This window comes from Notechis scutatus, chromosome 5 (genome assembly GCF_049901735.1).
Source record: "Notechis scutatus isolate UNSWTSFEM ecotype Mainland chromosome 5, rNotScu1.2, whole genome shotgun sequence".
Lineage (NCBI taxonomy): Eukaryota > Metazoa > Chordata > Lepidosauria > Squamata > Elapidae > Notechis > Notechis scutatus.
This window is the reverse complement of record NC_142013.1, coordinates 22,048,798-22,069,383: the sequence shown is the minus strand read 5'-3', so window position 1 is coordinate 22,069,383 and position 20,586 is coordinate 22,048,798. Positions and strand designations below refer to the sequence as shown.

The window sequence follows — 20,586 nt, the reverse complement described above, 5'->3', positions numbered from 1 at the left end:
GGGCTTGTGCCGTTTGGGGTGGCGTGCGCCTGCGACGCAAGCGGGCTTTGTGGGGAGCGGAGGCAGCGCCGGGAACGACAGGGAGGCGGCGGAGGCGGCGATGCTGGGACCCACCTTTCTTTGGGGCTAGTTTAGGAAGGAGGGAGGTCACAAGCGGACCAACGGAGGCTCTCCGGGGCGGCAATTGATGGGATGCCTGGCGGGATTTTGCGCCTTTTTGCAGGCTTCTGGGCCCTCGTCCCTCCCTTCCTCTTGCTCCTTGCTTTGCTTTGTGCCGGCTCTTCCCTTGTCTAACTGATTGCCTCTTTCCTCCTTTCTGTTACTTTCTGTCTTGCTTGGCTGCTCCTGGCAGGTCCCATTTGCTCTAATTCGGGCTACAAGAAGGCGGATGATGAGATGTCCGGGGCCACGTCCTCTGCAGACCAGGGAGAGGCAGCAGCTCGCACCATTTACTTGAATGAACCTCAGCAAAGCAAGTTCCGCGACAACCGGGTCAGGTAAGAAGAGCCCCGGTCTCCACAGTAGAGGCAGGGGAAAGAGAGGAAGCTGGGTGAAAGTCCAGACTGAGCCCAAAGTACCACCATCCGCTGTGAATTTGACCAGACTTCCAAATACCCTAATGGAAAAGTTAGGCTGCAAGAGGCTAACTCTTGCTTAGCTGCAGGGATAGAGGTGGAAGGACAAGTCAGAAGTGGCTTGTTTGTGAGTCTGACTGGGGCAGCCTTGTTTCATCTCTGCGGAGAAATTGCCACATGCTTTTTGCTAACTTCATATTACAAGGTGTAAAACTACAACAGAACTGAACATAATTTACCCTCATGCGTTGTGCAAAACCTGCTCATATTAAGTTGGTGTGTCCCTTTAATTCTGGAAAGTTGGACTTAGAGACTGAACTATGGCTGAACAAATCCTGGAAACACAAATTTAAGGCGCCAGATTTAGTGAGTCCCACTTTTCTAGATTTCAAAAGAGAGAAAGAACATCTATAAGGTCGAGAGAGTGCATTCAGTTAACTTAAAAAAAACAAAAACAGGGAGTGAATTATGTTTGTGCCTCAGTCAAACAGAGACGTTGAAGCTTGTGGTATCCGCACCAGAATGTTTTATTTTAATTATTCAGTAGCTGTTAGCCAGAATGATGTCCAAGTTTCTCTGAGCGGTGAAATAATCATATAAGGAAGTAGGTATGAAGCAGTAGAAAACCAGGATTTCCTGATCAGACTAAGAAAGAGAGTGAAAGTCAAAGGGAAGTGATGGCTAATAGGCTGTTTTTTACCAGTGGAAGAGAATATTTTTAGCTTAAGGTTGAACTGTGGGATCTTTGGTGCTCTCTGAGTTTGGTAGTTTTCTTGCAGATGTTTCATTACCAAACTAGGTAACATCATCACTGAGGCACAATAGTGAGAGATCAGTTACTTCTGATTGTACAGTGACTCTCTTACTCGGGATGAGGAGATAAGCTAATAATGGACAGCATTGTTGGGCAGCCGGCTAAATATGGACATGTGTAAAAGAAGTTGCAAATTCACCATATCTTATTTGCTCTCCAAATGGGAAAAAAGACTAAATCATGCATGTTAATTCAATATGCATAAGGCATCATGTTTTTGAGAAGAGGGAATGACAGTTTTTGTCAGTTCTTGTCTACTGTATTGTGTGTTTGACAGGTGCTCAGTTATATATTATGCTTAACCATGGCCTGTTTTAACAAGTTTGTTGAATAAGCCATGCTCAGTATGGCTTATACCAAGCCAAAACCAAAGAAGAAAAACACATTAACAGTGCATTTCGTGATCTCAGCCAGCAACTTTCCCAGTTCTTTCCATTTCCTGAAACTTGATCTTTTTATTTTGACATGGCCAAGGATTGATTTTGTGTGAGATGTGTATTTAGGCAAATATTGATGAATGTGTTTTGATACACCACTGATGTGGAGTCAGTCAGAAACCTAAAACACTGCTTTAAAAGACACTGGTTCACATATGTGACTTTTAAATTTTCCTATGTGTGAACCCAACAATAATGGCTTATTGTTGGTCTTTATTAAAATCGTGGTTTGATAATGATGCATGAATTAAGGTACTAATTAGCAGCAGTTCTGCAGAGTTTCAAACCAACATATCCAACTTCATGTCCAAATCTGCCTCTTTTACCTATACATTGCCATTAAAGGAGAGATTCCCAGACTGTTGTCAGTGCATATGTTGTTCGAGTGAAGCCAGTTGTGTGAATGGAGCTTTGAAAGATTAGAATTGGAACCATTACTCTTTCCCTCTTTGTTACTGTTTTTAATAATACATATTTAATTTGTGTGTTAGACAAAATGATAAATTGTACTTTGGATAGCAAATGTTAAAAATCCCGTCAAAGTAGTATCAATTGAAAGGATTAGATTATTAAACCTTTGGCAAGATTTTGGTCAAGAAGGTTATTGCGTTTTGTCAGGATTGCAGCATCCGTTTTAAACAGACAAACAGTGATAAAGTGGCTGAAATAATTTATCCAGTCCTGAAAAGCATCTTTAATGCAGGATGATTGCTCTTTGGCATCGGCTGGAAGAATCTTAAGTAACGGATAGCACATTAAAATAATATGGTGATGTGAATATCTCAAGATGTACAGACTAGAAGAGGATGAGAAAAGCATACTAGAAAATATTGCAACAGGAATTTTGGCTATTCCCTACCTTGCACCTTTCCTTGAATGTCCTATTCCCCCTCCCCATTTAAACATTCTGTGATCCCAGAAGATCTACTTTTGATCAGTGGATTAAGTTTTGTTGAATGAGAGTCCCTGTTCCAGCTCCCTGCCAAGACATTAGACAGGCTTTCTTTCCTCAAGACTCACCAAAACGCTCACTCACTTTTCACATGCCCATTTCCTTCTATCTAAAAATATCTGCAAACATTTGCTGTCTGCCCTTGTCATGGATTTCCTTGAAACATACTACTTTGTTCTTCAGCAGAAATGATCCCAAAAGTGATTGCTAGAATAATAAAAAGAAGAGGCTCTTTGCCTAACAAATATAACTTTGACAAAAGTTATATTTGACTTTTAGACAAAAGACCAGCAGTAGCTGGCACTACTGAAGTAGAGCTGTATCTTTCAGAATTTTTCTCAAGCACTTTGAGAGCATCAGGTTGGGAAGGCTGCTGTAGAGTTATCTGGATGTCAGCATTACTAGATTAAAAGGGACCTGCTTTCAAATAGAGATATGAATAGAATTGCTGTGTTGGCCATTCCTTTCCATCAAGTTGCAAGTTCTGTAAAAGTCTGCTGCTTCCATCACAATGTGTGATATACCTTTCATTCTGCCACAGATAGTTGAGCCGTGAGGAAAATAGATAAAATCCCTCAAATTCAACAAATCCAAAATCACTTTTTAAACTTTTACCCTATGACTCATGACTCCCCCAGAACTTCAGTCCTGCGCGTCAGTTGAATTAAAACCGACTTCTATACAAGATTGCACTGTCGTTGTATTCATTTATTATGAAAAAACTATGGGCTAGGCTACACTTCAGAGCTTGGAAAAAATTCAGCAGTTGCTTAATTGTTCTTTGTTGCAATCAGCAGAAATGTAAATTGAGAGCTTCAGTAGCACAGTAGCCTGCTAGGACCAGGAAAATGCAGCTCTGAGTCCACTCTGTGTTATGAAAGTCCATTGTGCTTTGGGGCCAATCATCCTCTCTCTTACCATACCTTGCAAGGTGATTATTATGGGAAAAAATTGAAGTAAGGAGTGCTCTGCGTATCACTTTGTGTTTCTGACAGAAAGGTGAGATAAAAATCTAATGCACCAACAAATTGCTTATCTTTGGGTGGATTATCCACTGTGTAAGGAGTAGAATTCTAACCCAACTTCTCTGTGCATTTTAGATTAATTTTTTTCTTAGGTTTTTTTTAAAAATACATCAGCATCTTGACTTTTACCTTTTCCTTGTGATTTGGTGAGCTTCAATTTTTCTGTTATCCATTTATGTTCTTCAGTTTTTGAATACTAAAAGGCTGTATGTGGAGTTAGGTATATCATAACATAGCAGCATTGGGTGCTGTGAAAATGCATTGCAGGATGCCTGTGTGGTCTCTTTAGGTGTATAAAGAATGGCAAAGTACAAATTTTTCCAGGCAGAGTCTGTTCACTGATTTGACCTTAATCACCAGTCTTCAAGCCCAGCATGCTAGCCCCAAAGTTTGATTAGAGTAAATTAACGGCATTTAAAAAGTGGCATGGTGGCTTAGGAATGAAATCAAAGGGGAAAGTTTTAAATTTAGGTAAATGAAAGGTATTTTTTTCTTAAGTTCATGCTTCAGAAACCTTGTCTAGCTTAAAGGAGATGGTGAAGAAGTGCTGGAGATGGTATCAGAAAACTATGAAGTCCAGGGTCCTGAAGTATATTCGTGATAACAATTTATACTAAGCCATCCATTTACATTTTCCACTCACTGCTGCTTTAAAAGAAAGCAAGAGCCATAAGGTTCATCTGTAGTTGGGAGGGGAGGCAGTATATTCCCTGTGTTGCACCATCAGCTCTGCGTTACACGCTCTTATCCGTGTGCTAGGAAAAAAGTGTGGTTTACCTGACCAAGGCTAGACTGGATCTACTGGCATTATGTAGGCCAGTGTTTTTCAGCTTTAAAATACGTGGCCTTCAACTCCCACTGAAATACTGGAAGTTGAAGGCCACACAATTTAAAGTTGCCAAGATTAAGAAATATTTATAAATATATTTTGGGGGGCATCCGGACCTCAGAGGATAAAGCTCTCTAGCATCTCTGAAACAATGCTTCTCAGCTTGATTGCACATGGGCAGATTCTATTTGAAGAAGAATGCCCCATGGACCCAAATTATCCAGAAGTTTAAAAAGCAAGCTCAGCCCTTTGAATTGCATTTGGAAATACTTTTTATTTATTTTATTTGATTTGTCAATTGCTTACAAGATAATAGGTATAAGTATAAACATAGCTATGAATACATGGATACATATAAGAAAAATAAAAGAAACAATAGGACAGGGATGGTAGGCATGTTGGTGTGCTTATGCACATTTATACACTGGCAACCGGAGAACCACAAACAATACTTGAGGTACCTCCAAGTAGAATACATTGCTAATCCAATCTTAGAGTAAAAACAGCATGATGAACCGATCCCAGGGCCTTTCTTGTCAAAAAATGTCTCCTTCCCTTTATTTTTGTGTGAACTTGGGAGGGTCTTGTCTGATGCCATTATTCACATTACGTTTTTGGCCTGGACTCAGGTCCCTTTTATCTGATCATTGCCTCAGTAGCGGCTCTTCCTCTTGTCCTTCAAGTGTGTTGCCTATGCCGTCTACAACAGCTAAAGAAGTGAAAACCACACATCCAGGGGAAGTTTCTTCTTTTATGAGCCAGTTTAGGAGTTATTACCAAACCTCTTAGTTTCTGAACAACAATCATTCCTAGCTAGGATTCCATTTCAACTTCTTTCAACCTATGCATCTCTTTCTGCCCCCAAATAAGAATATCAGTAGCACTTCAAGTTATATACTGCCCCAGTGTACTTTATAGCACTCTATGTGTGGTTTGCTATGTCAGCATATTTCTCCCAACAATCTGGGTCCTCATTTTACAGACTTTGGAAGGGTGGAAGGTTGGAAGGTTGAGTCAATCTTGAGCCCCATCAGGACTGAACTCCAGATTATGGGCAGAGTTAACCTGCAGTATTGCATTCTAATCATTGCTCCACCCAGTATACAAAGGGATACAAAAGAAGCCCACTATATCTTCTTCCCAGGGGTATATTACCAGGTAACATCAGGATCCTGAATAAATGACTCACCTGGCACTTTTACAGTCAGGACAATACAATGTACTCCAGTCCCAAATTTTGCAGTCAGCAAAAAGATGTGATACCATGGTCAATAGTATTCTACTGGGAGATCCAGTAGGACTCCAGGAAGAGTCGCCTAAGCAAAGTCCTTATGGAAATCATTCACAATTGGATAATAAAATTTCATCCAGGGCTTGATCTGAAACCAACTAAAGGTGGTGTACTTTATCCAAGATTCTTTGCAGCCTCACCTCTCCAGAACCATTCCAAGAAGGTAAAATCAGAGACAGAGCAGAAGTTATCTAGGAGTGAGAATATCATCATACCCTTCAAAAAAAGAGGCATGGCCCTCTTCCTCAAAGAGCATTTGTTATCTCTTGAATCCAGCTGCATATACTTGATGTCATTGCTTGAACAAGCCAGGTGAGGCAGGGACCAACCTACAAGTGTTAATGTTCATGCTACCAAAAACCCTGTTGCCACCTTTGGCATCCAGAAGATCAGAAGAATCTCAATAGACTGGTAAAATATTGCTTCATTTACTCAACTTAATTCCTGTCAATATGGCATTTCAATCAAAGGGAAAACAAGTGATGTTTTCTTGTTCACTTATTATGAAGATATTTTTTAAATATATCATGGTAGTCTAGATGGATATTGACACTTTTTGTCTTTCTCAGTAGTTTCTCTGAACAACATTTAACTGATATGATGAGAATGCGAAGTATTGATACCTCTATGTTCTCATTGCCATAGTCCAAGTCTGAGTTTTTACTTGTGCTTTATGATATGTAACCACTTTTTGTCTTCCACCACTGTCACCCAAACTGTCATTTCTGTCACTTTATATCTGAGATCTATGGTCTGATAGAGCTTACATTGGAGACTCACATCCATGGTCTCAACCAACACATTTCACAAATGATCTGGGCATGCAGTGGAATAGCCTGATATATTGCTGGGGGAAAAAAAATCTCCAGTTAGCTGCTGAGAAATGAGCATGTGATATCTGAGATGGGCCCTTTTTAATCACTCCTCTTGCAGATGTCAATGATGCCAGTGGAATTCAAACTGACCAATAAAACAATCTGATCATGACAAGTGACTGGCCTCCATCTTGAGATCACAAGCCATTTGCTCTGAGGTTAAAAGTAGATCAAATATATGGCCACCTTTATGCTTTAAACCAGATATGTGCTTAAAAATAAGGAAACAAAAATAAAGGTTCATTTCCATGAATTGATTCATTTCTTAATTAAATCACATCAAAAGATGCCAGATCGGTGACAATGTTTGAGATGCCTTAGTGGCATCCAGTGCAGTGAAGGGTCTTCAGGTTGTATGTTCCTGAGGTAATAACCAGCAAAAAGACTGGAAAGATAAGAGGTTATGTGATAGCATCCCAAGAGCTGACCCCATGAAGACCCCCCCAGTTCTCTGAAAGTTTGTTAAAACTTAAAGTATTTTCATGAAAAAAAACTAAACAGCTTGATATAAAGAAATTATATAATTTTAAAAAGCATCTTTTTAATTTTACAAGGTAAAAATGAAAACTGTTTGCATTATATATTTAAGAGGTTTACTAGCCTTGAGGTCTCTGAGAACTTGTATTCAGATGTATCCTGGGAATATTGGAATGGCTAAAGGAATGTTAATTATGTTGCATCTGAAAATGAAAAAGAGCGTGTGAGACAGAAGGAAGATACAGAGAGATGGATGAATGTTGCATGCTAAGCTGTAAATTAGAATTAGACTATTACTTTCATGCAGTAAATAGCAAAGTATTAAAAAATGAGGCTAAATAACCTAATGGCACAATAATTAAAAAAATATAAGTATTTGAACACTAATGGCTTTTAAAAGTGGTTTTGCAGCACTTAGATGGGTTTATACTTTATACAACACTTTATTTTTAATATGCGATACTGAATAAAACATGGTTGTCTGGGTATGCACAATTTGTGGAGCCTAAATTAAACAAACTACATTATTGTTTAGTGCAGTCTGTAAACTTAATTCTGGGTAACTTGAACTCAATTGTCATTTCTTGTATTTCAGCTTCACAAGGTCTTTTTGAGAATGTCATCGCCTTAACACTATCCTGAGTTTATTAGAATATAATAAATAGCTTTGGTAATTCTATGAAATAAAGAGAAATAGTTGGTAACCAAAGCTCAGGTAAACAAATTAAAATATCTGCCAGCCATCTAGAATTTATTAAAAATAATATCTACCATACACAATAATACATAGTTTTATTTTTTATCATGTTTCTCTTCCTTTCTTTTTTGTGCTAAAAAGACCCAAACATACTGTTCCTTTGACTTATTTAGTTGGTCATTTTAGAGCATTTGCTAGCTCTAAGTCACAGTAATTCTTTCATACACAATTATTTTGGCAGCATTATCTACTTTTATGTCTCAAAAAAATGCTGCTTCTTTAATTATCTCAGTCTTTGAAATACCATATCTCTTGTAACTCTTAAAGAAATCTCACCAAAGCCTGAGAAACAGAGGTGCAAGTTCTAAGAGAGAATTACTGTGCGCACGTATGTGATCATTTTGAAGTATTCATAGGTTACTCTGCTAAGTAGTGATAAGTAAATTTCAACTATTTTGGCAATTTGGCCTCAACCCTGAGTAGCACTCTGGACAGGCAAAAGGGGAAGTTGAACCAATTCATTCTTTTTCACCCTATTTTCCATAGGCATCTGATTGGTCATAATGGAAACAAAAAGTTGGAGAAGACACACATATTTAGTGAGTCTTATTCATTATGCTAACAATAAATAGATAAATTAATTCAGCAAGAAACTTATGTTTCATTATCCATCTAGCAAAAATGATGTATAGAACCTTTCTTTGATTTAGAAATTCTATTTGAACTGTTCCATTACCAACCTCCCTTTACTATATATGTTTAATGATTTGAATATGTTTTGAATATATCTTGTTTCATGTGTGCTTCCTACCACCTGGAGAAATTCTCCTTATAAGCAGGTTGTAAGCTCAGCTAAGATGCCAAACACTTTGTTTATCCTTTTGTTTGGATGTTTTCTTATCCTTATTGTTAGCATGGGCTTTCTGGATTTCCATGCAGAATGCTTTCATTGTATATGTTTTGTTGACTCTGAAGCTATCCTGTCCAAACCCATTTTTGTCTGCTTCAGTGTTGCCACACTGGAGCTGAGGATCAGGGAGGGGATCTGAAATAGAGGGATTTTTGTAGCCAAAACAAAATCCTTTCTCTTGGGAACAAAGGACAGTCTCACACCTGGTCAGAAGAAGGCGAAGTGATGCCATCCAGTTGTCGCACGACATGATGATTGGAACATGTGACTGATTGTTTTGAGAAAGTAGAAAAACTTTCACTTTTAATGAGGGGAAAACCGCGGGAGTTTCAGAGCCGGTTTTTACCAATTATGTGCCAATATGATATTTCCAATAAAAATAATCTTTAAGGAACTCGAATGTTGACTTCCGGTGGCGTTTCCGTTGATGATGGATCAGAGACCGTGATCATATGCAGCTTTGATCCGTGTTTCCCTTGTTGGAAGGACCGGAGTCATCTGACCCACCTTGGAGGGGTGGGGGAAGAGGGGGAGACCACCAGCTGGGTCGAGGGGAGCTGTATCTCCCCTCTCTAGCTAGGTATTATTCCCCTGGAAGACAGGGAGAAACGGCAGTCAAAAATGGCTGCCCTGAAGACGGAAAGCTGCCAGGACCCTAAGTTTTGCACTGGAGTGGTGAAGTGGTGAGCAACGTGTAACCAGATAAAAGAATTTTTTCTTAACAACCCCAAGACGTAGAAAGAAAGTGCCCTTGCATAAGAGTATCACAGCGGCGAACAGAAAATAAGAGGAAAATACAAGGTAAACAAAATTGGAGTATAAAAAGTTACAACAAAATTAGAGACTACATTTTGAATAATATAAATTGGCATTAATTAAAATGCTGGATAAAATGCTGGACTTGCCTGGAATTGGTTCTTATTAAGAAAATTAATCATGGAAATGGTTGGAAATTAATGTTTAACATAATTAAAAGAGAAAAGAAAAGAATTTTGAAAAGTGGAAAGTGATACAGAGAGCCATCTAATGGTCAAAGACTTTTTTTTTCCTACAAAAACTTACGGAAATTTACTGGACTCATAACTGTTATGAAACAAAAGATAAATAAAATAATACGAACCCCGGAAATTTTTTAAAAAGAGGGAGAAACTCTACTAAGAGGATATACAAATGCAATTCCCTGGGATTGTTGGGTGTTGATTGTGAAAGAGACAGAAGGATAACAAGAGAAACAAAGATAAAAGGAGACTTTTGGCAAGGATTGCAATAAAAGACTTTGAATATTAATAACTCAACTGATTATAAAAAATGGAAGAAATAAGCAAAGACTTTAAGTTGGAATTTCAAACTGTAAGAGGAATGCTGAGAGGAAGAAGGGAATTATTGGAAATATTGGAAAAGAAAATAATGGTGATGGCAGAAGAACAAAGAAATTCCAGTGAGGCAGAGTTAAAGGAAGAAGAAAGAGGCTCAGATAGACATGGAGAACAAGAGACACTGCCAAAAGACACTAAGGAATTAAAACTATGACATTGATGACAGAGTCAATAAACAAAAAAGAAAACGCTCCTAGGATTAAACAAAAGAAGAAAAAAATATACAAGAAGAAACTTCAAAAAAGAGAACAGGAAAGTGGGGGGGAGAAGATGGGCAAAATGTTAGAAGGAAAGAAGGAAGATCAGGGAAATTTAGGAAAGGGAAAGTTGGCTAAAATTAAAAAAAAAAATAAAGCCGAAAAATTCAGAGATAAGGGTTAAGGGATTCTATAAGGGGGAATACCACATGGAATATATATTGGTACTTAGTTTAAAATTTGTTGGGAAATACCTTAGGAATGTATAATTACATATATATATGAATATGAACTGTATATAAAACGTGTTGTTATAAACCCTTTTCTTTCTTCGAGGATTAAAACAAGGGAATGGAAATGAATTAAAAATATGATTATCAATGATTATAAGTAAAATGAAGATAAAATGAGAGATATTAAGAAGTTATTTTAGTGATTTACTGGAGGGGATATATGCAATTGACTATATATACAGTTGATTATTTAATGGATATTAGAATTGTTCAACAAAAATATTTTTTTGTGATTAAAGTTGGGGATGGAAAATACCATGTGAATCTTAAATATATTGGTTTTACTATATTTTTCCTCTTTTTAGATTGTTTATTATATATCGGCTTAGAGAAAATTAAGGACAATAATGTGTAATGTAATATGAAATAGGTGGTAAGCTGAAAATGGAAATAATAGGGGATAAAGAATTGAAAACTTATGTATGGATGAAATGATATTGATATTGAATTAATGAACTGAAGTATGAATTGCAAATTTATTTAAAGATGAATGAAATGGATAATAATATGAGTTAATATTATATAAGATTAATGGAAATGAAAATATGACTATGTACAAGTGTTATAATCTGGAAACATGTTGCTGCCGTGAAAAGATGCATGAAATTTAAAAAATAAAAAACTTTTTACAAAAAAAAAAAGGAACTCGAATGTCTTGCTTGCAATGGATTTATAACTTGGAGCCTGACATGTTGTTATTTTTGACCATGGATGGGACAGGTCAATGGCAGCCATGCCTAGTCATCCCTACTCAAGTGGCTTTCCTTTGGTAGGCTTGGAGCTTTGTGGTCAGGATATTGCCTAGTGGAGACCATCACTTACTTGTAAATGTCAGCTTCGTTGGGGGAAGAAAACACCTTTGCACCATCAATTCTCTCTAAATAGCTCACTGTTTTTGTGCTAGTACAAAAGAATATACAAGGATAAGTGGGCAGGAGTCTTTTGAATTGAAACCACTCGTAGTACTTACATGTAACTGTGCTACTTCAATGCTATTGGAAGCTGAACAAAACCACATACATCTGATAAGTCCAAAGTATTTTATTGGAATGCAAGGCACCCCGTGATGTTACAAAACTAGTTTTCTTATGTGGCATGTGAAACAGGGATTAGTGGAACAAAGTGATTAATCTTATTATGCAGAAACAAAAAATAATAATAATCAAGGAGTGTACTTTTTGTTTTGGGGAAAATTTGGCTTTAGTGGCTAGGATTTTTGAGAGTTTTAACTTCAATGCATCTGGCTTTTTAAGGTATTATTTAACAGTCAAAAAACTGAATTTGCATTTTATGCATTGTTTTTAATAATCATAATAGCATCAGTGGTGATTCCAGTTATTGGAACTAATGCTTTTTCATATGGAAAAGAACCTGGCTACCCCCCCCCCCCCCCCCACCCCCCCCAAAAAAAAAAAAAAAAAAAAAAAAAACAAACCCCCCACACCCCCCCCCCCCCCCCACACCACAACCCCAAAAAAAAACCCCCCCCAAAACCCCCCCCCCAACCCCCAAAAAAAACCCCCAAAACAAAAACCCCCCCAAAAAAAAAAAAAAAAAAAAAAAAAAAAAAAAAAAACCCCAAAAAAAAAAAAACCCCAAAAAAAAAAAAACCCCCCACCCCCCCCAAAAAAAACAAAAAAACACACCAACCCCCCAAACCCCCCACCCCCCCCCCCCCCCCCCCCCCCCCCCCCCCCCCCCCCAAAACCCCCCCCCCCCCCCCCCCCCCCCCCCCCACCCCCCCCCCCCACCCCCCCCCCAAACCCCCCCCCCCCCCCCCCCCCCCCCCCCCCCCCCCCCCCCCCCCCCCCCCCCCCCCCCCTTTACCCATTTGCAAATTTATTATTTTTAACTTTTTAACTTTAGATTTGAAAGAAAGCAGTAATGTTTACTTGTCGCGCTAAGGAACAAACTCATTATTTGCAGGCTAAGCTTGCAAGATTTATGCCATTGTTTAGTGAAGTAATGAATCAAGTCATTGGCTTATTGATGGAATCTTCAATATGAATGTTGCATGAGAAATGTGAAACTAAATCCAGTACATTTGTCTACTTGTCTGTGTAACCATTGGTAGAAACAGAAGGTTCACAATTGCTGTTGCATCATTCTGTGGAATTTTGCACAAGTGTTTGCATTGTGGTACATAGCCTTAGTTTTTTTCTACTTGTGATTTTTGGTTCCAGTCTTAGGTGCCTTGCTAATTTATTTGAATTATAAGCTACATTAAATTTCAGCTTATAAACTACTTTAAATTCATTGTAAGTTCCTGGCCAAAAGCTTTTTGTGCTCTCATAATTACTGGCTGGAGAACTCATCCGGTGTCTTAGCACTGTTAATCCTTGCCCATGGCAAAGGCATCTGCAGAATCTGATAGTTTCATTCAAATGAGGAAACAAGTTGTCATGCCCCTGGAGGAGACTGACTCTGAGGGAGAGGAGGAACAGCCAAAAGGGAGTGGAATTGTGGCTCCAGAGGTTGTGGAGGAGGCTGGGGAAGGGCAGAGACTGGCTGAGCAGTCAGAGGAGGACCCAAGTCCATCCCCTATCCATCCTAGGGCATGCAGGGAGGAGAGGATAAGGGAAAGATGTGGTCTACTGGGGAGGAGAGGTCCTTGATCCTCTTCATGGGCTGCAGCTGTGACAACTGGATAAGAGGACAGACATGCGTACAGGCGAATGCTGGAAGCAAAGCGTGGAAATATCTCTAGTTTATGGTTCCTCTCTGAGTTTGGCATCCTTCCTAGTGTGTGTTATCTGTGGACGCCCTCCAGCCCTTATCTTGCCTAGTTTGTGTTGCTTTTTTCCTTCCTCTTGTAACTGTGCGGCAGTTTTTTGTCTTCCATCAAGAATATTTGGAGCTTGGAAGCAAAGTGAAGGAATAAAAAGGGGCTTCACCTGTTTTCTGTGACTGTGTTTGTTTTGTATCCCACCCTGGGTCATCATACAAGTATTGTGATGTAAGCTCAGTTCTTTTTGTACATTTGTATGACATCATAAAATAAGTGGTGAAATCTGTGCCTGTTTTGTCATTTTTGTCCTCTTGCCATGCTTACACCCAATGGCCTTCAATCCTCAGAAGCCAGTATGTCTCAAAGTGTAGATATATCAGGGTCCTTTTGTATCCCTCAAAATCTCACTGGAGTGTCAACATACTGTTCTTCTAAAAAGATGTGTTTACGAAGCATTGTTAAGAGAATTAAAATGGAGTTCTGAAAATAAAGGAAAGAGAGATCTTGAAAACGATAAAAAAATTTAAAAGATTAAAAATCCTTGCTTCCTCCTTTAGTGCTGGGAAAATTAGGAAAGTGCATACTTAACGAAGGTTGCAAATGGTGATTATGTGATTGCAAGTGAAAATCGGTTGCTAAGCATTAAGATTGTAATCACATGACCACAGGGGTGCTGAGGCTGCCGGAACCCCAAGGACCAGTTATAAGCAGCGTTCAGTGTTCAGCACGGTTATAACTTCGAATGGTCATAAGTCAAGAACTATCTGTTCAAGGGTTGCATTGCTATCGGGAAGACCCAGATTGAAGTCCCCACCCAGGCATTTTTCACTGCTTTGGGATGGATAATAATTAGGGGTTGTTACGTTCTGCTTTTGAGTTCATTTTTTTGAAAAGCGGGATAGAAATGTAAGAAATAACTAAAAACATTTCTGTGTTTATAGGTTGGAGTTTTATACAGTTTCAAAATCAGGAAAAGGCTTATGAGAAGCCCACAAACAAAAGGTGGAACCAAAGGTTGGTCCAAGGATTATTGCTTCCTGAGAACGTGATCAAAATTTTATTTAGGATATTTTAACACTGCCCTATAATAAGAGTCTTCCCAATGTCCATGTACGCAAACTAACTGGACAGTCCCAAAGGTGCTTTTCAAAATGCAAATGGAAACTCGACTTCCTTGGGTTACTTTTTTCTTTTTCTTTTTTTTTTGCTTGAAAACATTTTGCTTCTCATCCAAGAAGCTTCTTCAGTTCTGACTTTCACTTTCTGGATGAGAAGCAAAATGTTTTCAAGGAAAAAAAACCTAAGAAAATTGAGTTTCCTTTTGAAAAATACTTTTTGGTACAACCATGATCTGGATGATTGTGAATCTCCATAGACATTTAATTTGACAGCTGGTAGAATCTTATTTTCCTACAGGTCATGGAATAATATTCACTTCCTCATATGAAGCACCCTGACCTGGGGTGCCCACATTGCAGCACTGGTCAAAAGGGTCCAGCAGAGATTATACTACCTGAGACTTCTCAGAAAACAACAACTGAATGAAAAACTGCTGGTGATCTTCTACTGCTGCACCATAGAGAGCATTTTAACATACTGTACCTTGGTATGTTTTGCCAATTGCACAGTGACAGATAGGAAAGCATTCCAGAGGGTTAATGTCATTGCCCAGAAGATCATTGGTTGCCCTCTCCCCTCTTTGGAAGAGCTTTATAGCTCCCACTGCCTTAAGAAAGTTCAAAATATTCTCAAAGATCCATTTCATCCTGGGAACCCTTTTTTTGAACTATTACCATCTGGCAGATGGTGCAGGATAATAAAAACAAGGACAAATAGGCTGAAAAACAGCTTCTATCCCAGGGCAGTAGCTCTTTTGAATTCTGCTGTATAGTACAGTGTTGGTGCAGTGTTGCGGGTTTTGGGTTCAATGTGTGGATTGTGAAGGATGTGTGTTTGTGTTTATTTTCATGGTCATAATGTGCACTGAAGATGGTGTTTGATTTTGTTGTACAAGGTGCAATGACAATAAAATAAACCAGTTACCCCGCTAATATGGAGAGACCAAGCCAGAACACTAGTTCTGATCATTCAGCAGAGAGGAATAATTCTCCGTGCTTTGGCCATTTGAGGCACTTACCTGCTTGGCTTAATTCTAGCTGAATTCCACTGGTTTGGCCGGGTTCGGGCGAACCAGTAGCTCTGAAGATCAACTGGGAGCGAACTGGTTCGCTCTGACGACCAGCTGTTGGGCCTACCCACCTGCTCTGGCTGTTAATCTGTGCTTTATTTCCGGGTTTTCCAGCTCAGCTGTTTCACGCAGCACAGCAAATTGCAGCACGTCAGCTTTTTTTTCACACAGGCTTGCAGCAGAAGGTGAGTTGAAAACGCTGTGCACACAAAGTTGTTACACCGGCTGAATCTCACCCCTGGGGAGTCTCCATAATACTAGTGTGATAATGGAATTTCTATGTCACTTTGCTTCTCAAACTAAGGGAAATAATCTTGACTCCACACAGACAGACAAGGCACCAGAAAATAAACTGACAGCAAACAGCACTCCTTACTAGCACTGATGATGTTACCTAGTGGAGGTAATGAAACGTCTGCAAGAAAACAAGGAAGCTCTGAGAGCACCAAAGACCATCAATCTTGACTCTGTTAAATTATTTGCAAATTGGCATTAGTTAGACTGAACATTTTAGTTTGTTTTGACTATGGTTTAACAAACAAACCACGGCCTGACATACCTATAAGCCAAAAGTTTAGAAAAGCAGTGATGATTCACACATACTAAGTCAAACTATTATTGCTGTGTAATACCGTGTCTGAATCCAGTAATTTTCTTACATTTGCTCTGTTGAGTTTGAAAGAAAAATAAATGTCTTAGATATCTTTTAGTTCATCTTCAGTCTTTATCCAATAATATTGCTGAACCCTGAAGTCATTACTTCATTGCTTACAGCTTTTTTTCAGTGGGAAAATAGATGTCAATTTTTATGTAGTTTCCTATGAAGGATTTGTAAATTATTATCACTGCATGCCAAAGTTTTTTTTTTAAAAAAAAGCTTTTCAAGCATTGCCCTTGGGTAGAAGTAATTAAGTTAAGCATAGGAAAATAGTTTTAAAAAGACATTTTTATTGCTTAGGGTTTTTTTTTATTCCATTACAGAACCATGCTATTTATTGTCTTAGATTAACATTCTTAAATTGAAATTCAGAGATTGATTTTTCACAAAATTGCTTTGTATACTGTTCAATGCACTTGCCCTCTTTACTAAAATATGTTCTTAGAATGTAGAGATGGCAGTTTTTTTAAAAAAAAAATTCCATCTTTTTCCCCTTTCCATGAAATATATGAGAATGTAGTATTCTTCTTTATCTCCGTGTCTTGCAAAATTTACTCTTCTCCCCCACCTCATTTCACAGGCCCTTCATAATGTCCTTCTAGGTCACATGCGAGGGAGGATTTCAAATGGCGAGAGGGAGCCTCTTGTACTCTCTCTGGGCCATGTGATCAGGAAGACAGAGATTGGTGCTTTTGTTGTCTTCTGCACCAAATTTGGTGCCATTATATTCCAGTTTTGGAGAGCTATTCTACTGATGAACAGATAAAGTCTTAAGTCATTTTGCTTATTCTTTTCAATGTTCCTTTGGGGAAAAAATACTAATGGTGGAAGTTGAAATTCGGTGCTTTGTTTTGTAATCAGAACAAAAAGTGTTAAAAATGAGTTTTCTAGAGAAAATTGCTAGGTTCCTCTGGCTATTTGTCTCATAATAACAATTTGGTTGAAACCTAAAATGTGCCCTCAGGGCTGTTCTTACATTACCATACATTGTTCAACTGACAGGATTGAGGGGTGGGTTGCCTTTGTTTTCTGTGATATAGTATTTTAATAAATGCAAGGAATGTGTGCTTCTGTCTGGAGACACACTAAAAACTACCAAAGTATCATTGTGTTGCACAGCACTTTTATATGATTAAAGAGACATAAACAGTCAATGACAAATAAGGCTTGCTTGACAAAGTTGATCCAGAAATATGTGACAAATTAAATCCAAACAGCTATATTGCCAGATGAGTAGCAGAATATCAAAACACTAACTGCTCCTAGTAGAAGTTGCAGTTGATGGGAAGGGAGAAAGACAATAGAAACCTGTTTCCTAGCTACCGAGCAAACTTTCCAGCACCTGTTCCCTCTTCTCCAATCCCTGCTCTGTGGCATATTCACTCATACATGTTGACAGCTCATTAGGTATCCGTTTCTAATAAAAAATATTTACAGAAATGCAATTAGGGGTGAACTGCCCCACAAAAGTATTGCAGACTGAAGATATTTTTTCTTATCTGTAATCATCATGACTGATATTAATAATGAGCTATCTGGTTGGAATAAGGTTCATTGTGCTCAAAGCATATTGTTTGTTTGTGACAGGTTGCAGTGGTGCAAGGAAGTCATCCCAAGATTTGAAAGCTGGATATTTTCCAAGTATGCATGACCATTAAATGACAAGGGTAATGGGAACTCTAGTTCCTCTAGAGCAGGGGTATCAAACTCGCATCATCACGTCATCGTCATGTGAAGTATTGGGACTTTTTTCCCCCTTTGCTAAACCAGGTGGGGGTGGGGCCAGCACGTGATGCATCCGGCCCGCGGCCCGCAAATTTGACACCCCTGCTCTAGAGGTTGCCTAAAATTTTCACACCAGATATGTATATTTTAATTTTCCTCTATTCTAATAGCTACTGCATGAAAGCAATTTGAATTAGTTTTAGTCTATTGACTATAAGGTATAGACTAGCAATACAGATATGTCAGCAGTTCTGAGAATATATTGTACAATGAGCCATGGATAGCCTTTGGAAATCTATTACAGTAATATATTATACCTCAGATGTGTGTGTGTGTGTGTGTGTGTGTGTGTGTGTGTGTGTGTGTGTGTGTGATTGTGTGTGTGCATGTTCCTTCAAGACAGTTTTGACTCCTAGCAGCTTTCTGGAAAGTCCCTGCGGTTTTCTTGGCAAACTTTTTTTGGATGTGGTATGTCATTGCCTGCTTCCCAGGACTGAGAGAAAGTGACTGCCCAAGATCACCCTAGTTCCTTGGGCTTTGTACCTAAGGTACTAATGGTTTCCTAGAACTTATGGTTTCTAGACTGATACCTTAAACAAACTGGTGCTGGGTAGGACATATATCATGTTATAAATGAATCACTGCTGAAAATACGGCAAAAATATTTTGATTGTCTCTCTTTCCATAATCTTCTATTGAATGGCAAGAATGGAAAGAAATTGTTGTTGATTAACTTGTAGCTGAAGGAGTAAGAAAATCATGGTGATTCATGGTGATTTTTGCAAATGCCATTTTTAATTCAAATTAAGATGCCATATTATCTTCCTGCAGCATATACCAACTTCCCTGTCTAGGCTTATTTAATTCTTTCTATGGCGTTGCCTCTATAGCTATATAATGCAAAAGTAGGGAACCTGAGTCCTGGAAATACAGTGGCCTTGAACCCCACTGGGAATGACTTGCAGTTCTACTCCACAGTGAAATAACTTGCCTGAAGAAGTTGTAGGTAGCAATACCACTTAGACTTATATACCGCTTCGCAGTGCTTTACTCTTTAAGTGGTTTACAGAGTCAGCATGTTGCCTGCAACAATCTGGGTCCTCATTTTACTGACTTCAGAAGGATGGCAGTCTGAGTGCTTCGTCTCTGGAGGTTTTTAAGAAGAAATTGGACAAGCATTTGTCTGAAATGGTATAGGGCCGTGATGGCGAACCTATGGCACACGTGCCACAGGTGGCATGCAAAGCCATTTGTGCCAGCACGCGAGCCAGGCAAACTTGCCTCACTGAGCATGCATGTGCCTCCCAGCTGATTTTCAGCCTGTTTGAGGTCTTTTTCGGCCTACCAGAGGCTTGAGGACAGCTTCTGCAGCATTTGCAGGCCGAAAAAATAGGCCCGTTTCGCCACTTCCTGTAATACCGAAACTGATGAAACGGGCCTATTTTTCGGCCTACAAAGGTTGCAGAAGCTGTCCTCAAGACTCTGGGAGGTCGAAAAAGGCCTCAAACAGGCTGAAAATCAGCTGGGAGGCACAGTGCAGGTAAGGGGGCAGCGGGGGGGATTGCATGCGCATGCACAGCATGCATTGCCTTCTGGGTGCTGGCATGTGAGCGCGCAAGCACTAGCATGCACACAATTTTTGGCACAGGAGCCCAAAAAGGTTAGCCACCTCTGGTATAGAGTTTCCTGCTTGGACAAGAAGACCTCCAAGGTCCCTTCCAATCTCTGTTATTCGGTTATTTCTATTTTTGAAGCTCCTAAAGCCCTGCCTGATTATAACTATGGTATGATTTCACCCTACAAAGAACTGTAGAGAAAACTATAAAATAAGCCTAATAAAAACATCAAATGTTCCATCAAATGTAGACTCCTTCCATCCTATGCCTGCCTTATGCATGATGGAACCCATATCATTTCCTTTTTAGCTACAGACCCTTATTTTCCTGCTCAGTACATCCCCCTGCCACAAAAAATATTCTATTCCTTTTCTAAGCCATGCTCTCGTTTTCTGATGGGAGTTTCTGCTTCGGAGGTGTCAAGGCTGATGAATTCATAAGCAGCTTGTGGCGTGGTGAGAAAAGCAGTCAGCAATTAATTATAAAATTGCTATATGGTAGAAAGTGAACCAGAAAAAACCCAAATGAGTTCTAGAATTGTAAAGGGGAAAAAAAGCTGATTAAAACCAAGAGCCAGCACCATAACTAATCCAGATACTGTTCCTGCATTTATTGCTGGAAAAGGAGGAGTTAAGATTTATATAAAGTAGTTCCAGAAAAAAAAGGCTGAATGGTGAGGGAGTCAAGGAACTTTTACCTTTGTTCCAAGTTAAGAATAGCTGCATGATATGAAAGCCTGAGATAAGATGATTTATGTTTAGAAATAAACAGTGAAGTCATCTTAACTTTTCAAAATACTACTCCCTTTCAAAGAAAATGTCATTTCACCCTGCTTGCATCCAACTTTGTTTTGCAAATATTATTGAAAGATTCGGAGGGAGGGAGGGGGGCAGTAGAAAAGGCCAGGTGCAACATGCAGATGG

At 39.0% G+C, this 20,586-nt stretch overlaps 1 protein-coding gene across 26 annotated transcripts in view; it reads left to right on the top strand.

The window, feature by feature from the left end:
- Nucleotides 1-20,586, top strand: part of ATP8A2 (ATPase phospholipid transporting 8A2) — a 367,147-nt gene that overhangs the window by 41,912 nt on the left and 304,649 nt on the right. For 21 of the 26 annotated variants that reach the window (XM_087966285.1, XM_087966283.1, XM_087966307.1 and 18 more), the window contains exon 2: nucleotides 353-497. The exons of the other annotated variants lie outside the window; for them this stretch is intronic. In XM_087966285.1, coding sequence (XP_087822411.1) covers nucleotides 353-497 — 145 coding nt within the window. The remainder of the gene's footprint in view (nucleotides 1-352; nucleotides 498-20,586) is intronic. 26 annotated transcript variants of the gene reach the window in all.